This window comes from Mizuhopecten yessoensis, unplaced genomic scaffold (assembly GCF_002113885.1).
Source record: "Mizuhopecten yessoensis strain PY_sf001 unplaced genomic scaffold, ASM211388v2 scaffold9935, whole genome shotgun sequence".
NCBI lineage: Eukaryota > Metazoa > Mollusca > Bivalvia > Pectinida > Pectinidae > Mizuhopecten > Mizuhopecten yessoensis.
Window position 1 is genome coordinate 415,438 of NW_018408296.1, and position 20,800 is coordinate 436,237.

At 31.0% G+C, this 20,800-nt stretch overlaps 1 protein-coding gene across 2 annotated transcripts in view; it reads left to right on the forward strand.

The window, feature by feature from the left end:
* LOC110459031 (pyrokinin-1 receptor-like) overlaps positions 1 to 10,299 on the forward strand; it is a 204,864-nt gene extending 194,565 nt beyond the window's left edge. For both annotated transcript variants that reach the window (XM_021511060.1, XM_021511059.1), the window contains exon 4: positions 9,309 to 10,299. In XM_021511060.1, the coding sequence (XP_021366735.1) occupies positions 9,309 to 9,886 (578 nt within the window). In that variant the 3' untranslated portion in view covers positions 9,887 to 10,299. The remainder of the gene's footprint in view (positions 1 to 9,308) is intronic.
* The last annotated feature ends 10,501 nt before the right edge of the window (positions 10,300 to 20,800 follow it).

Consider the following 20,800-nt stretch of genomic DNA (forward strand, 5'->3'; position numbering starts at 1 on the left):
AACTTTATCATGCTCTAACGTAGTGCTAGATGTAAACATTGATCTGTAATCATTGCAAAACAGTTATATTAGGAAGTATAGGAAGTACGTCTTCTGTCTAAGTCAGACTTATTGTGTTACCACTAAGACAGTCATTTAGATCATTGCTTTCTCCCCTAAGCTTTGTATCCATCATAGAAAAAGACATATAATAAAATTCGTTTTTTGCCCAGCTAAGCTCTTTGCTGGTTGCTGTATGGGCCAACTATTGATATATTTCCTGGTTCCCTTGTATAGATGCTGGTTGGGTTATTTGCTAAGATTTGATCATATGAACTATGAGATTATATCTCCCATTCGTTGATACTAGGAAGCATATTACCATTGGGTACTGGACTGTAAATTGACAATGTTTGTATACGTGCTGGCATATACACTAGTATCTATTTATATAGACCTGTATATTGATTTTGTTTTGATACTAGCAGGTATCTTGACTACGTATTGATACTTGACTTTATATATACTTTATAGTGATACAGGCAGACATATTTATCATATATTGATACTGGACTGTATATTGACTTTGTATTGATACTAGACTATATATTGACTAAGTATTAATACTGGCCTGTATATTGACAATGTATTGATACTGGCCTGTATATTGACTATGTATTAATACTGGACTATATATTGACTAAGTATTTATACTGGCCTGCATATTGACTATGTATTGATACTGGCCTGTATATTGACTATGTATTAATTCTGGACTATATATTGACTAAGTATTGATACTGGACAGTATATTGACTATGTACTAATACTGGACAGTATATTGACTATGTATTGGTACTGGACTGTATATTGACTATGTATTACTACTGGAAAGTATATTGACTATGTATTAATACTGGAATATATATTGACTATGTATTGATACTGGCCTGTATATTGACTATGTATTAATACTGAACTATATATTGACTATGTATTGATACTGAACTGTATATTGACTATGTATTGATACTGAACTGTATATTGACTATGTATTGATACTGGAGAGTATATTGACTATGTATTGATACTGGAGTTTATATTGACTATGTATTGATACTGGCCTGTATATTTACTATGTATTGGTACTGGACTGTATATTGACTATGTACTGATACTGGACAGTATATTGACTATGTATTAATACTTGATAGTATATTGACTATGTATTGATACTGAACTGTATATTGACTATGTATTGATACTGGACGGTATATTGACTATGTATTGATACTGGAGAGTATATTGACTATGTATTAATACTGGAATATATATTGACTATGTATTGATACTGGAGTTTATATTGACTATGTATTGATACTGGCCTGTATATTTACTATGTATTGGTACTGGACTGTATATTGACTATGTATCGATACTGGACTATATATTGACCGTGTATTGATACTGGACTTTATATTGACTATGCATTGATACTGGATTTCATATTGACTTTTTATTGATACTGGACAGTATATTGACTATGTATTACTACTGGAAATTATATTGACTATGTATTGATACTGGTCAGTATATTGACTATGTATTGATACTGGCCTGTATATTGACTATGTATTGGTACTGGACTGTATATTGACTATGTACTGATACTGGAGAGTATATTGACTATGTATTAATACTGGATAGTATATTGACTATCTATTGATACTGGACAGTATATTGACTATGTATGAATACTGGACAGTATATTGACTATGTTTTAATACTCGACAGTATATTGACTATGTATTAATACTGGACAGTTTATTGACTATGTATTGATACTGGACGGTATATTGACTATGTATTGATACTGGCCTGTATATTGGCTATGTATTGATACTGGCCAATATATTGACTATGTATTGATACTGGAGTTTATATTGACTATGTATTGATACTGGAGAGTATATTGACTATGTATTAATACTGGATAGTATATTGACTATCTATTGATACTGGACAGTATATTGACTATGTATTGGTACTGGACTGTATATTGACTATGTATTGGTACTGGACTGTATATTGACTATGTATTAATACTGGACAGTATATTGACTATGTATTAATACTGGATAGTATATTGACTATGTATTGATACTGGACTGTTTATTGACTATGTACTGATACTGGCTTATATATTGACTATGTATTGATACTGGCCTGTATATTGACTATGTATTAATACTGGATAGTATATTGACTATCTATTGATACTGGACTGTTTATTGACTATGTACTGATACTGGCTTATATATTGACTATGTATTGATACTGGCCTGTGTATTGACTATGTATTGATACTGGACAATATATTGACTATGTATTGATACTGGACTGTATATTGACTATGCATTGATACTGGACAGTATATTGACTATGTTTTAATACTCGACAGTATATTGACTATGTATTAATACTGAACTATATATTGACTATGTATTGATACTGGACTGCTTATTGACTATGTACTGATACTGGCTTATATATTGACTATGTATTGATACTGGCCAGTATATTGACTATGTATTGATACTGGACTTTATATTGACTTTGTTTTGATACTGGACAGTATATTGACTATGTATTGATCCTGGACTTTATATTGACTATGTATTGATACTGGCCTGTATATTGACGATGTATTGATACTGGACAATATATTGACTATGTATTGATACTGGACTGCTTATTGACTATGTACTGATACTGGCTTATATATTGACTATGTATTGATACTGGCCAGTATATTGACTATGTATTGATACTGGACAATATATTGACTATGTATTGATACTGGACTATATATTGACCCTGTATTGATACTGAACTGTATATACTATGTATTGATACTGGACAGTATATTGACTATGTATTAATACTGGATAGTATATTGACTATGTATTGATACTGGACAATATATTGACTATGTATTGATACTGGACTGCTTATTGACTATGTACTGATACTGGCTTATATATTGACTATGTATTGATACTGGCCAGTATATTGACTATGTATTGATACTGGACAGTATATTGACTATGTATTGATCCTGGACTTTATATTGACTATGTATTGATACTGGCCTTTATATTGACTATGTATTGATACTGGATTTCATATTGACTTTTTATTGATACTGGACAGTATATTGACTATGTATTAATTCTGGACTATATATTGACTATGTATTGATACTGGCCAGTATATTGACTATGTATTGATAATGGACTTTATATTGACTATGTATTGATACTGGATTTCATATTGACTTTTTATTGATACTGGACAGTATATTGACTATGTTTTAATACTGGACAGTATATTGACTATGTATTGATCCTGGACTTTATATTGACTATGTATTGATAATGGACTTTATATTGACTTTGTTTTGATACTGGACAGTATATTGACTATGTATTGATGCTGGACTATTTATTGACTATGTATTGGTACTGGACTGTATATTGACTATGTATTGATACTGGAATATATATTGACTAAGTATTTATACTGGACAGTATATTGACTATGTATTGATCCTGGACTTTATATTGACTATGTATTGATACTGGACAGTATCTTGACTATGTATTGATACTGGACTTTATATTGACTTTGTTTTGATACTGGACAGTATATTGACTATGTATTACTACTGGAAAGGATATTGACCATGTATTCATACTGGACTGTATATTGACTATGTATTGATACTGGACTGTATATTGACTATGTATTGATACTGGACTATATATTGACCCTGAATTGATACTGAACTGTATATACTATATATTGATACTGGACAGTATATTGACTATGTATTAATACTGGACAGTATATTGACTATGTATTGATACTGGACTTTATATTGACTATGTATTGATACTGGCCTGTATATTGACTATGTATTGATACTGGAGAGTATATTGACTATGTATTGATACTGGACTATATATTGACTATGTATTTATACTGGACTGTATATTGACTATGTTTTGATACTGGACTATATATTGACTAAGTATTTATACTGGCCTGTATATTGACTATGTATTGATACTGGGCAATATATTGACTATGTATTGATACTGGACTATTTATTGACCCTGAATTGATACTGAACTGTATATACTATGTATTGATGCTGGACAGTATATTGACTATGTATTAATACTGGAATATATATTGACTATGTATTGATACTGGACTGTATATTGACCCTGTATTGATACTGAACTGTATATACTATGTATTGATGCTGGACAGTATATTGACTATGTATTAATACTGGACAGTATATTGACTATGTATTGATACTGAACTTTATATTGTCTATGTATTGATACTGGACAGTATATTGACTATGTATTGATACTGGATTTCATATTGACTTTTTATTGATACTGGACAGTATATTGACTATGTATTGATACTGGACAATATACTGACTATGCATTGATACTGGACTATATATTGACCCTGTATTGATACTGAACTATATATACTATGTATTGATACTGGACAGTATATTGACTATATATTGATACTGGACTTTATATTGAATATGTATTGATACTGGCCTGTATATTGACTATGTATTAATACTGGACTATATCTTGACTATGTATTGATACTGGACTGTATATTTACTATGCATTGATACTGGACAGTATATTGACTATGTATTAATACTGGACTATATATTGACTATGTATTGATACTGGACTGTATATTGACCCTGTATTGATACTGAACTGTATATACTATGTATTGATGCTGGACAGTATATTGACTATGTATTAATACTGGACTATATCTTGACTATGTATTGATACTGGACTGTATATTGATTATGTATTGATACTGGACTTTATAATGACTATGTATTAATACTGGACAGTTTATTGACTATGTATTGATACTCGACAGTATATTGACTATGTATTGATGCTGGACAGTATATTGACTATGTACTGATACTCGACTGTATAATGACATGTCTATACTGACATGTATATTGACTATGTACATGTATTGTTTCTGGCTTGTATATTGACTACGTATTGTTACTGACCGGTATATTGACCATTTAATTGTATTGGCCGATATACTGACTTTATAGAAATACATATACTATGTATTGATACTGGACATTATATTGACTATGTATTGATAATGGACTGTATATTGACTATGTACAGTATATTGACTATGTATTTATACTGGACTGTATATTGACTAGGTACTGATACTGGACAGTATATTGACAATGTATTAATACTGGACTATATTGACTATGTATTGATAATGGACTTTATATTGACTTTGTTTTGATACTGGACAGTATATTGACAATGTATTAATACTGGACTATATATCGACTATGTATTGATACTGGACAGAATATTGACTATGTATTGATACTTGACTATATATTGACCCTGTATTGATACTGAACTGTATATTGACTATGTATTGGTACTGGACTGTATATTGACTAGGTACTGATACTGGACAGTATATTGACTATTTATTAATACTGGACTATATATCGACTATGTATTGATACTGGACAATATATTGACTATGGATTGATACTAGACTATATATTGACCCTGAATTGATACTGAACTGTATATACTATATATTGATACTGGACAGTATATTTACTATGTATTACTACTGGAAAGTATATTGACTATGTATTGATACTAGCCAGTATATTGACTATGTATTGATGCTGGACTATTTATTGACTATGTATTGATACTAGCCAGTATATTGACTATGTATTGATGCTGGACTATATATTGACTATGTATTGATAATGGACTGTATTTTGACACTTTATATTGACTATGTATTTATACTGGACAGTATATTGACTCTGTATTGATACTGGACTTTATAATGACTATGTATTAATACTGGACAGTTTATTGACTATGTATTGATACTCGACAGTATATTGACTATGTATTAATACTGGACTGTATATTGACTATTTATTGATACTGGACTATATATTGACCCTGAATTGATACTGAACTGTATATAATATGTATTGATACTGGACAGTATACTGACTATGTATTGATACTGGACCGTATATTGACTATGTATTGATGCTGGACTATTTATTGACTATGTATTGATACTTGACTATATATTGACTAAGTATTTATACTTGCCTGTATATTGACTATGTATTGATAATGGACTGTATTTTGACACTTTATATTGACTATGTATTGATACTGCACTATATATTGACTATGTATTTATACTGGACTGTATATTGACTAGGTACTGATACTGGACAGTATATTGACTATTTATTAATACTGGACAGTATATTGAATATGTATTGATACTGGACTGTTTATTGACTATGTATTGATACTTGTCTTTATATTGACTATGTATTAATACTGGACAGTTTATTGCCTATGTATTGATACTGGACTTTATAATGACTATGTATTAATACTGGACAGTACATTGACTATGTATTAATACTGAACTATATATTGACTATGTATTGGTACTGGACTGTATATTGACTATTTACTGATACTGGACAGTATATTGACAATGTATTAATACTGGACTATATCTTGACTATGTATTGATACTGGCCAGTATATTGACTATGTATTGATGCTGGACAGTATATTGACTAGGTATTAATACTGGACTATATCTTGACTATGTATTGATACTGGAGAGTATATTGACTATGTATTGATGCTGGACTATTTATTGACTATGTATTGATACTGCACTATATATTGACTATGTATTAATACGGGACTATATATTGACTTTGTATTAATACTGTACAGTATATTGACTATGTACTGATACTGGACAGTATATTGACTCTGTATTGATACTGGACTTTATATTGACCCTGTATTGATACTGAACTGTATATAATATGTATTGATACTGGACAGTTTATTGACTATGTATTGATACTCGACAGTATATTGACTATGTTTTAATACTGGACAGTAAATTGACTATGTATTACTACTGGAAAGTATATTGACTATGTAGTGATACTCGACTGTATAATGACATGTATATACTGACATGTATATTAACTACGTACATGTATTGTTTCTGGCTTGTATATTGACTACGTATTGTTACTGACCGGTATATTGACCATTTAATTGTATTGGCCGATATACTGACTTTATAGAAATACATATACTATGTATTGATACTGGACAGAATATTGACTATGTATTGATACTCGACAGTATATTGACTATGTTTTAATACTGGACAGTATATTGACTCTGTATTGATACTGGACTTTATATTGACTTTGTTTTGATACTGGACAGTATATTTACTATGTATTACTACTGGAAAGTATATTGACTATGTATTGATATTGGACAGTATATTGACTATGTAGACAGTATATTGACTATGTATCGATACTGGATTTCATATTGACTATGTATTGATACTCGACAGTATATTGACTATGTTTTAATACTGGACAGTATATTGAATATGTATTGATACTGGACTGTATATTGATTATGTATTGATACTGGACTTTATAATGACTATGTATTAATACTGGACAGTATATTGACTCTGTATTGATACTGGACTTTATAATGACTATGTATTAATACTGGACAGTTTATTGACTATGTATTGATACTTGTCTTTATATTGACTATGTATTAATACGGAACTATATATTGACTATGTATTTATACTGGACAGTATATTGACTCTGTATTGATACTGGACTTTATAATGACTATGTATTAATACTGGACAGTACATTGACTATGTATTAATACTGCACAGTACATTGACTATGTATTAATACTGGACAGTACATTGACTATGTATTAATACTGCACAGTACATTGACTATGTATTAATACTGAACTATATATTGACTTTGTATTGATACTGGCCTCTATATTGACTATGTATTGATAATGGACTGTATTTTGACACTTTATATTGACTATGTATTAATACTGGACTGTATATTGACTAAGTATTTATACTGGACAGTATATTGACTAAGTATTGATACTGGACAGTATACTGACTATGTATTGATACTGGAGAGTATATTGACTATGTATTGATGCTGGACAATTTATTGAGTATGTATTGATACTGGACTGTATATTTACTATGCATTGATACTGGACAGTATATTGACTAAGTATTGATACTGGACAGTATATTTACTATGTATTACTACTGGAAAGTATATTGACTATGTATTGATAATGGACTGTATATTGACTATGTCCAGTATATTGACTATGTATTGATGCTGGACAATTTATTGAGTATGTATTGATACTGGACTGTTTATTGACTATGTATTGATACTAGCCAGTATATTGACTATGTATTGATAATGGACTTTATATTGACTTTGTTTTGATACTGGACAGTATATTGACTAAGTATTGATACTGGACAGTATATTGACTAAGTATTGATACTGGACAGTATATTGACTAAGTATTGATACTGGACAGTATATTGACTAAGTATTGATACTGGACAGTATACTGACTATGTATTGATACTGGAATATATATTGTCCCTGTATTGATACTGAACTGTGTATACTATGTATTGATGCTGGACAGTATATTGACTAGGTATTAATACTGGACTATATCTTGACTATGTATTGATACTGGCCAGTATATTGACTATGTATTAATACGGAACTATATATTGACTATGTATTTATAATGGACTGTATATTGACTATGTACTAGTATATTGACTATGTTTTAATACTGGACAGTAAATTGACTATGTATTACTACTGGAAAGTATATTGACTATGTAGTGATACTCGACTGTATAATGACATGTATATACTGACATGTATATTGACTACGTACATGTATTGTTTCTGGCTTGTATATTGACTACGTATTGTTACTGACCGGTATATTGACCATTTAATTGTATTGGCCGATATACTGACTTTATAGAAATACTTGCATGTTAATCGAATTTTATTGTATAGGTTGATATATAGACCTGTTTTTTGACCATGTGTTGATTCTGGACTGTGTATTTGCACTTCCGTGCAGAGGCAGGATGTTGATGTTTGTCTTTGTGTATATTTTCCTCGGTACATGACTTCCTATAAACCAAGTGTCTGTACATATCTTGTACTTTATGACAAACATAAAGTGATTTCATAAGATTTTAATTTCCATCTATTTTATCTGCAGGTGTTCTCTATTTTCTGAGCTCAACCGTCAATCCCATACTCTACAACGTCCTATCGAGGAAATTTAGGTATGCTTTCAAACGCACTTTTTGCCGGTGCTGCCTTAATCTGGAGGCGTTTCCAACGTTTTATAAATTAAAAGCAATTTTCATTAACAAAAACGAGCAACAATCAACAACGCCTAGCGGAATGCGTTACTTATTTCCCCAAAAACCAATAGTGTTGGATACTTTCTATCAAAAACACAACAGACGTTTATCTAAAACAGATAATCAGCTGAATCAAGGATCGACCAAAGACACGTTGTTAAAAGTCTCTACCGGATGCGGTTCCAGTAGTGGGACGCATGCGCACTCAGATGGTCGTCTGCATTGTTTGTGTCGTCACAAAAGCTGCTCCAGTCACCGGACGCGGCAGAGTATTGAGAGCCAAATGTTCTGTAAACAATTTAACAATGCGTCATACCAGGATATTGAAACACTTAAAAGACTTCACTGTTTCCGGGACGAATGCCATCTGAAGTCGTTTGACTCTGTGCCAGAAGTTACGGAGAAAGATATGAATGTTACTTTGATATAGTTTATAAATATGTACAAAGAATAGTGTTAACGATTTAGTCCACAATGCTCAATTATATTGAAATGATGAATTGTACTTATTGTAATTCCAAAATGTGATCAAAGGTGTAATTTTTTGCCTTAAGATTGCACTAACCATTTACATACATTGCTTATTTCAAACTCATAACCTCTCAGAGAGACGGGTGGGTGATATATACAGCGACGATATTCAATTTGATGTTGGCAGAGAAAGGTACACGGTTCAGAATCATGAAATACAAGATTGATTTAATTTCATATTTTGAATTTATATATTTAACTAGGAAATACAAAATTTAAAAAACTATATTAATACTTCATGAACATGAGTTTATTTATCTGGCTTGAAATATTTATTCAAAACTCCATTTTAAACCAATCGACATATATTCAATTCATATTTCATAATTAAACACTGTTTCGTGCTAAGCTTTACTGTAACTAGCTTTATCTGGCGTCGGGACTATTTCGTGCTAGGCTTTACAACAAACTAGTGTTTATTTGACGTCAGGACTATTTCGTGCTTAGCTTTAATATAAACGTGTGCAAAACTGTCGTCTGGACTTTTTCATGCTCTGTCGTATCTTGGTATTCGCCAGTAACAATTATATAGGGTATCCTCCACTTACAAGTGTATAGAATAACCTCAAGTAATATTTATCTGGAATACAAAACTGTTATTTATATCGGATATCATCTAGTAATATTTATATAAGATTTCCAATTCTATTATTTATATAGAATACCCTCTAGTAATATTTAATATCTAGTTTCTAGATATGCATTTCTGTTAGATATATTAGAGGTCATTTATTATTTTATTTTATTTTATTAAGATAGAGTATCTTCCAATATCTTGTATAGGATTTCCTTCAGTGATAGTCTGAATGTTTATCCTCAAGTGATATTTTATGCAGTTTATATAATATTTTTCTAGTATTTTATAAGAACTTCTCTAACAGTTCTCTTTATTAGGTATTCTCAAGTGTTATGTTTACTGTATATTTCTAGTTCAACTGTAATATTTTTTTATTGGGTACCTGTTATAATGTTAATAAGGAAAATTCTTGTGATATTTACAATGTTTTCTCTTTTTATCAATACCGATTGCATAAAGAGGCACTTATTTATGGAATTACAAATTTGTTGATTAAATGCTCTTAATGGAATCTGCCTACATCAGAATCGGAGTGTGTGCTGCTGCCAATATTTCTGATCTCAATCACAGGGATCAGTATTGTTTATTGTGTAATTATTTTGTATATATTTTTATATAAAAATATTTGTTTTAACAATGATATGCATTTATTGGAAGGAAGAGTAGCATTGAACCTTTATTGATTATTCAAAACCTGTTGATACATAAAGAATGCATGCACGATTGGTAGGGACAAAATTAATGAACATATGTACAAATATACCACTGTGATAAAAGTCGACTTGCTGTTTGGTCAAATTGCTTTAAAACATCCTCACTTGGATTTATCCAAACACTCTGTTTTATAAATACCGTTTCATGGAGCATCAACCAATGATATTGATTGATGAAAACATCGCAAATTATCTTTACCGCTAATCACCTCCATTGATGGTAAAACCCTTGATATATAAGGCAATTGTATATGATAAAATATAACAACGTTTTATTTCTTATTATATTTGGATAGTGTGACTTATATTGGTTTTTTTCAGATATCTATGTTTCAAAAAGAATTAGATTTAAAAACACTATCACATTTAAATTGGTGATGGTGTCTTCTATCTGTGGCTGATTTGGAAAAAAGTATTTGTGTAAAATGCTGGTTTATTTTTATAACTTTATTAACAAAATTGAAACCATCTTTCGAAAGTCATTTTGTTAGGAACAATATACTTTTGTCCATTTGTTCAAAATAGATGAAAAAACTTGTTAAAATATCCGGATTAAATGGAAACTCCCAAGATGTTCAGAAAGTGTTGAAATAGTTAATTGTGCAAATAATCAGGGTTTCAATACTTAGTTTTGTGCAAAAATGACCAAAAATACTTGATTACTCACAAATAATATAATCAGACAAAGAAGGTAATCAAAAAGAATATATTTACCTTTTGATACACTGCACCCTGAACTGATTACACATTAGACAGAATGGATGCAATGATACAATTGGAGGTTATGTATGGTAAGAAGATAGTAAATTGTAATATAGCATATCGCCGCTTTGTTAAATATTTGGCAAATATAGAAATGGATTTACTACAAACACTCCCTAAATGACTTCCCCTTGTCCCCTTCAATCACAAATTATATAATATTTGGCTATACGATTTCGCGAGTGTATATTATGACATTTACATCAAGGTAACATTTTTCAAATGGTTTGCTTTTTCGATATGCTATGAGACTTTATATCACGTCCAAATATTTCCACTGTCTATACTTTGCCTTCATGTGAGCGCATGTATTTATACAACGTCTAAACGTGTCCACGGTGTACAGTTATTGTCGTTTTCTAATGGTACACTTTGATGTGAGTTACACAGGGTAAAGGGTAAACATTTTGAGATGTTTATAAGCCAAACAGTGAAAATAAAATACTCGCAAAATCTAGTAATTAAACAGAATGTTTTAAATTTGATAAGATGCCTATAGCTACATCCTTCAAGGAAAATGGTTATTGTAAGGTCATGTGGGAAATCGATCACTATGGCATACATTTCATTGACACCACTCACCACAGTATAAAAGATATATCAAAGTCAATGTAAAAGTTACCAGAGGTAAAATCTACGTTCAATATCGATCAATACGACGAAGCTTTAATTTTTACACTATGCAAAAGGTCAATTTATAAGCCGTTAAAGGTCAAAGGTCAAATCGATCACCAGTATCGTTACGTATGGCTGACCCTTTCGGTCGTTGAATGGTGTAGCCTTTTGGACCACAGGTACCGTATTTAGCTGATATTGGGGTCCACACGTGTATGCCTTTTACGGAATGCTTTGATTGCTAAGCTTTTTGTCGGGAAATGATCTGACTCTTAACTCGAATAACTGTGTCTATATATACTATTTACATATAATGTTTTCTGTCAGCTGCTTCCCTTTACTGTCCCTAAAACCTATAACTTTAGGTAAAATATGTTGTTGGGTTTTTTTTCAATCAAATTTTGCTGAATACAAATTTATTAACTTCGTGTCGACTTTCTTTACATCACATTTCATGACACACCGGCTCAAGTCATGCTTACAATGCGAACTTTGGCAAACTATTTAAAGCATGTCTAGATCAGTGGACAACGTTCTAGGAGGGGGAAGTTTAGAGAGTGCATCGGACAATCTATTATTGAATCAATAAACTACTCATAGGCTGCAGCGAAACCCGCATAACCAATATGACGTAATTTGTGTGAAGCTAATCATCGCTCGTAAAAACATTCTTAGCTCAAATGTGTAACACACTTCATAGCTCAAAAGTGTAACAGTAATAAAAAAGCGTCGCGGATTCTGACAGTTTGTAAATATTCGTTTATCATACATACCACCATGTTAAAATCGTCCTAGATGATTTACAATGAATACGTTTTGTTTCATAATCATTTTAGAAGATGTTTACATATACATATGAGAGAATGTATTTATCAATATTTTTAAATATCAACCATGTATTAAGTCGTTTTCTTTTCAGGACAATGCCCTCCATTAGTACTGAAAGGCTTTCGTGATCGCAAACACGATCACCAAAAACATCACGTGCACAACTCTAATAGGCTTTAGGAGAAATGAGGTCAAAGCCCTTAACCTATCGAAGTTGGAATTCTTATATTCATTTGTATCAAATACTTTATAACCTTAAAGTTATCTACTTTTCACTGCTATTTATTTGTTTGCTATCATAACGCAACCTGCTATCATAGGTACATAACTACATAAAAATGGTTAGGTAGATTTAGACCCATTTTCAGACGTTTAAATATTTTTTAGAAGATATATAACAAATTGTATACTAATATCTTTAATTTAAATTATAAGAAATGTTGATCAGTTTTCCAAGATGGCATTTAACCAAACTCAAAATCTTATAATTATTTTTTACTTTTGCATTTTAAAAACATGTCAGCTTTATGTTAATATTTTGATATATGATTTTCATTGAGTGTTACAGGAAACGGTTAGTGATTTTAAAGATTGCAAACAAATTTTCCATATGATGTTATTTTGCTGTCTGTTTGTTGGGATCTTTAAAACCTGTAAATTGCTGTACTAACAAATGTTGTTCTACTGTAAATCTTTTTTTAAATTTTCAAGAAAAGAGTATATATCTAAACATATATATTTCCCTTCTCATTAGCAAGTAGACAAAAGTAAACCTGCAAACATAGTTCACGAAATGCATTGCACGAGAAATAAAGTAAATTACAGTATATACCGTTAATGCATGTGTATATCTGTATAAACGTTCACGAAGCAGTACTTATGAAAGGTTATTGTGCATGTATATAACTGTAACTATAAACAGTTATAATACTTGTGTATAGCTGTACTATAAACGGTTATAATACTTGTGTATAGCTGTACATATAAACAGTTATAATACTTATGTGTATACAATGTAGATGTACCTATAAACAGTTATAATACATGTGTATACATGTAGCTGTACCTATAAACGGTTATAATACTTGTGTATAGCTGTACATATAAACGGTTATCATACTTGTGTATAGCTGTACCTATAAACAGTTATAATACTTGTGTATAGCTGTAACTATAAACGTTTATAATGCTTGTGTATAGCTGTACCTATAAACAGTCATAATACTTGTGTATAGCTGTAACTATAAACGGTTATAATGCTTGTGTATAGCTGTACCTATGAACAGTTATAATACTTGTGTAAAACTGTACCTATAAACGGTTATAATACTTGTGTATAGCTGTACATATAAACGGTTATAATACTTGTGTTTAACTGCACTATAAACGTTTATAATACTTGTGTATAGCTGTACCTATAAACAGTCATAATACATGTGTATAGCTGTACCTATAAACAGTTATAATACATGGGTATAGCTGTACCTATAAACAGTTATAATACATGGGTATAGCTGTACCTATAAACAGTTATAATACTTGTGTATAGCTGTACCTATAAACAGTCATAATACTTGTGTATAGCTGTAACTATCAACGGTTATAATGCTTGTGTATAGCTGTACCTATAAACAGTTATAATAGTTGTGTATAGCTGTACCCATAAACAGTTATAATACTTGTGTAAAGCTGTACCTATAAACAGTTACAATACTTGTGTATAGCTGTACATATAAACGGTTATAATACTTGTGTATAGCTGTACCTATGAACAGTTATAATACTTGTGTAAAACTGTACCTATAAACGGTTATAATACTTGTGTATAGATGTGCCTATACACAGTTATAGTACTTGTGTATAGCTGTACATATAAACGGTTATAATACTTGTGTATAGCTGTACCTATAAACAGTTATAATACTTATGTGTATACAATGTAGCTGTACCTATAAACAGTTATAATACTTGTGTATACATGTAGCGGTACCTATAAACGGTTATAATACTTGTGTATAGATGTGACTATACACAGTTATAGTACTTGTGTATAGCTGTACATATAAACGGTTATAATACTTGTGTATAGCTGTACCTATAAACAGTTATAATACTTGTGTATAGATGTACCTATAAACAGTTATAATACTTGTTTATAGCTGTACCTATACGGTAGCTAAATGTGTAAAAAGCTGTTACTATAAACGCTTATTATATATGTATATAGCTGTACATATATATGTGTTACTATACATTTTAATAGCTGTAAATATACACATGTATTTAAGCATTGAACTGCTTTCAAATGGCATCCATAGGCAATATGAATGCCAACTTGATCAAGACAAATTCAATGAAGCGCGCTAGTGCTTCATGTTGGATTTCCTTTTTGTTTTGTTGGAATTCATATTGCCTATGAATAACAACTGAAAGCAGTTCAATACTTAAATTTGCTATTTTTTGGAATCTGTTCATCTCATAGAAAATTCAATTACACTTACTATTATTCAGCATTTAGTTCAAATAATGTTTGTATCATGTATGTGTTTTCAATGAATAGAACAGCCATCGCCCAAGAAGGGTCAATGGTATCCAACGTAACAATTATGACGTCATAAAAATGATGACGTCAGCAATCGGTCCATGGCATTCATAGCCTGTTATAAAGTAACAATGCCATACGATGGTACATATATAGCAGTACATATTAAGGTTACTATACATGGATACCTAGAAACGGTTATTATACATGTACAGTATATAGCCGTACATATAAACGGGTATCATACGTGCATAGCTATACCTATAAAAGGGTATTATACATGTAGTTGGACCTGTAAGCGGTGCCAATGGAACATTTTATGTCACTCAAAATGCTTTCATAATGTGCTATATTTTTACAGAGGGAATTCATATTAATTAATAATCAGCTTACAGGATTATAATAATTTGATATAAAGAATTACATGTAGCTGTTTAGTAAATGTGTTATTCTGTATTTCGTATTCTTTAACTGTCTGACATTCCACGACATTAAATGGCTTATATAATTTGAATGTGGATTCCAGTAATCCAATCAAACCCATGTAATAGACAAACCATTAAAGAAGAAATGAGATTCCCAAAAAATCAAGTCTGCAATCTGGTTACACGTTTTGTACTGGAGTCGTCATTTTTTGGTCATTTTTAAACCAATCAACACGTTGAAGACTTTTCTGTATATATATATATACATCGTTTTGTTGTTGTTCAGAAGTATTTAAGACAATCGTAGATAATATAAACAGGGTGATTTTTAGACCTCTGAGTATCAGAGGAGGTATATTCTTAAAGGGGGATAACTGTAACGTAAATTCTAGTCGCTGAAGAAGGATACATATTCAAAGAAATGTGTTTAACCTTAACAGTAAACAGAGGATATTGCTTTGGTGACAGAAACATTTTAACACCTGGTATTTGATCACACATTACCTAATGACCTACGGTGTATATTCTGATATAGGTCAGTTGTAGTTACGGTTAACTATATCATATTAACCTTATGATTAAAAAGAGTTAAAGGTAAGGATAACTTACACCTATGTTAATGTGGAAAAAATATAAATTTTTAATGTAAAAAACAATAGGTTCCAAAACACGCTGGAGGACGATTGTAACAAACCAGCGTCGAGCGTATTCTTAGTAGAGACGTCAGAGAACACCGTGATCATTTAATTCTTTAACAAATAAAATAGTTTATTGTAAGTATACATTGTTTAGTGTTAGTCCATTATGTAACCCTATTTGTCTATATTATCTTACGCTTGCCATAACACTATTACTGTTGATTGGTCGGGTTAATGGCATGACAATGTTAACTAATTTGATTGGTCAGGCTGGATGACATTACCAAAGTAAAAGTTTTGATTTGTCCGTTTGAATGACAAAACATTTGTTCAGTTTTGATTAGTCAAAGAGGTTAACATGAAAAGTGTTGCTGCTTTTATTGGTCACGTTGAAAGAAATCTATGATAATGTCACCTAAAGTGAAGGCCGCAAATCTAAGCAATTGTAATCAATATTTGTGTCCCCTTTGTGTATTGCCAATATTTTGCCATAATGAAATACAATGAAAAGTACATTCATCTGATATACATTCTATTTTTCAAACTTGTTAAACAGTTGCATCATTAGCCAAAGACTCGTGGCATACCGCACGCCTCTTTTTATAGTTAAACTACATCCTATATTACATAAACATAGGTCTCCATGTGGTCTTCTATATCTTATTAGCTAAGGTATAAGTACAATACCTTGTGGTGCGACACTATTTAGATTCGTAATTGTAAACATACTGTTAGGTAAAACATTGTTTTATCTTCAAAGCTTTGTAACATGTACTGTTGGTAACATTGCCATATATACTATAAAGAAGCATACTACATTGCAAATAAAGTTTGGTATTTTTGTATGAGCTACTGTTTTCTTTTATTTACTCATGACTTCCATATACTTTATTTTAATGGCTATCCGGTGATATTGTTGATTTACAAATAGCATCTCTTCTGTCATTTGTACATAACAGCTTTGTTTAATTAAAAATGACTGTATTCTTCGAGTACAAATAACAACATGTGGTTCGTTCAAATAACAGAGAAACATTGTTGAATTACAAAATCATCATCGGACAATTATACAAAAATATTTGTCAATTACAAAAACAACATTTGTAAACATATAAAAAATGATAATTACAAAAACCAACAAAACACTTTCAGTAACAAATAACAAGGAAATATTGGGGAAAAGGTAGTCGAATTGGTGTTTTTAAGATGATATAATTAGAAATATGTTCCTCTTCACAGTAGAGGTATCCATGAAAATAAGCATGCACATCATCAGCTGAATAACAATACAATTAAACGTTCCATATCCTTCGTGGCTCTCAGTTTGAAGTACTTATATTAAAAACTTATCTTAAAATAATTAACAGGTTGTAGCTGAAGTTATGATTATTTTAAAACACATGCATATTTGCGTAAACAATATATTAGAACGGAATGAAGTTGTGCTTGTAAAGAATGCGGGTCAATGACATTCCCTACTGCACAAATTATCGACATTTCGTAGTCATAAATAATACTCAATGGTTTACTTTCTTAACAGCATGTTATTACTCTATATATGGAAACAGACGATGCTATACCGTGCAGTATTCTCGGTCTCTAGCACATGCGGTTTTCCGTATGATTTCCCTACGTTAACAACGAATTGATCGGATCTATTAAGACGTATCAAATATTCCAATTAACTTGATATCAAATGCTCTAAAATTGAAGGAACGGGGCAAGCTATTTTATTGGTTTTGGGTTAAAAAGACTTACCAATCGCTAAGAAGATACATTTCGTTTCAAAATTAAGATATACAACATTTCCAACCAAAGGAAAACAACCTTAATTCTATACGTTTAAGGAAGTACTGGTTATCTCCCCTTAGGAGCTTGACAGGCATAGGATGCCTTACAAATCTGACAAGTTTTGTTGAATCACAGAAAATTATTGAAGACTCGAGAGAGGTACTTTTCATTTGCATCATATATAATCCTCATGTATAACAAAAAAACTTGAAAACAATGGAATTCTAAGATAACATCCCTGATTGATTAACGAAATAACAGCATAACTGCGATTAAATTATTTTGGGGGAAAATGTGTCTGAGTTACAGAATTTTTCTTTAAATAAATACCTGGTAATATAAACAGTTTAATAATATATTATATCAAGTACAAGTAATGACTCATATCAGTTACATGGATTTAACAGAAAACAACACACTGCATGTCATTACCTATCGCTCACCTGAAATTGATTCTATGTATGGACGTCCCTACTTGTTTGAGTGTGTACGGTAGGCTTATGCCGTTTATTGAGAAACCTAGAGCCCAAACCCTGATAATGTCCTGTATTGTCCGGATCAATAAAAGCCTTCAAACATTTAGCCAAAAATACCTTTCACTCGTCACTGCCTTCACTCTTTCAAAACTACAACTCCTTAGTAATTTCATTTGCCGCATGAGGAAATCCTAATACCAATATATATTTATAAATATTAATATTTATTTAGATTATTTTGTAAACGAATAACATTACGATGGCGTATGTAAGCAAATCGTTAACATAGTTGAGTTAATATCAGGCCTCAAACTTGTTATTACTTTCCAACACCGAGTAGTAAAGCTCTCTTCTTTACGATGAGCGTATTGACTTTTATGGTAATTTTTACTTTTGTTATAAGATATCTTCCCGATTTGAACCAAAGCAGACAAAAAAATCCATTTCATCTATTTCATCGTCGGTTCAAAATGACTCTTAAGTATACATACATAATTGTTGTTTCAAAGCGGTTTTAAGATAAGAGTTTCCCTTTCAGTGATAATGTGTGTACATGTAATCAGTCATGCCTAACATTATACTTAAGGTATTTCATACAGGCTCATGTCAGTGTATATAGTATGAGACTGGCTCATAACTTTTCCTCAAAATGATAAAAATGTGGAAGTTGGTTGGTATACCCATGTCAGGAAAAATGTCAATAATGACCTTTGCAGAAATTATTTGTTGAAAATATTGTTGACTTTGTCTGAAAAGTAACATTTGAATGCATAATTCATGAAAACACTTATCCGTGTATTGACTATTATCGAGAAAAATGTAAGAAAATACTTCAAATCTCAAGAATGATGGCATGTATTTTCATTGAATATTTTACAATTATTCATGAAGCTAACAAAGCTATTGATACAAGTCAAGCAAGATTACCTGAATGAGAACCTGAAGGTGTTTTGAATGGTGTACAGGTAAAATCGCACTTGCTTTGTATGCTTTTTCCCAACTTCAGGCAGCCTTGTTGGCTTTATACTCAGTTGTGATTTATTCAGTGGAAATATATGCTATTATTCTGGAGATTTGACACATTTTCTTACATTTTTCTCGATAATAGTCAATAAATGGATACTTCAGGAATGCATGTTCAAGTAAGTTTTTTCATTAATTCCATTATTCATTGCAATTTTGCGCCACTAGAATTCTGCATTCAAATGTTACTTTTCAGACAAGTAAACAATATCTTCAACAAATAATTTCTGCAAAGGTCATTATTGACATTTCTCCTGACATGGGTATACCAACCAACTTCCACATTTTTATCATTTTGAGGAAAAGTTATGAGCCAGTCTCATATTATATACACTGAAATGATCCTGTATGAAATACCTTAACTGTAAGTATGTAGCGTTCATAATCACATGTAGGTCAGAGATCATTCAACCAGTACACAAA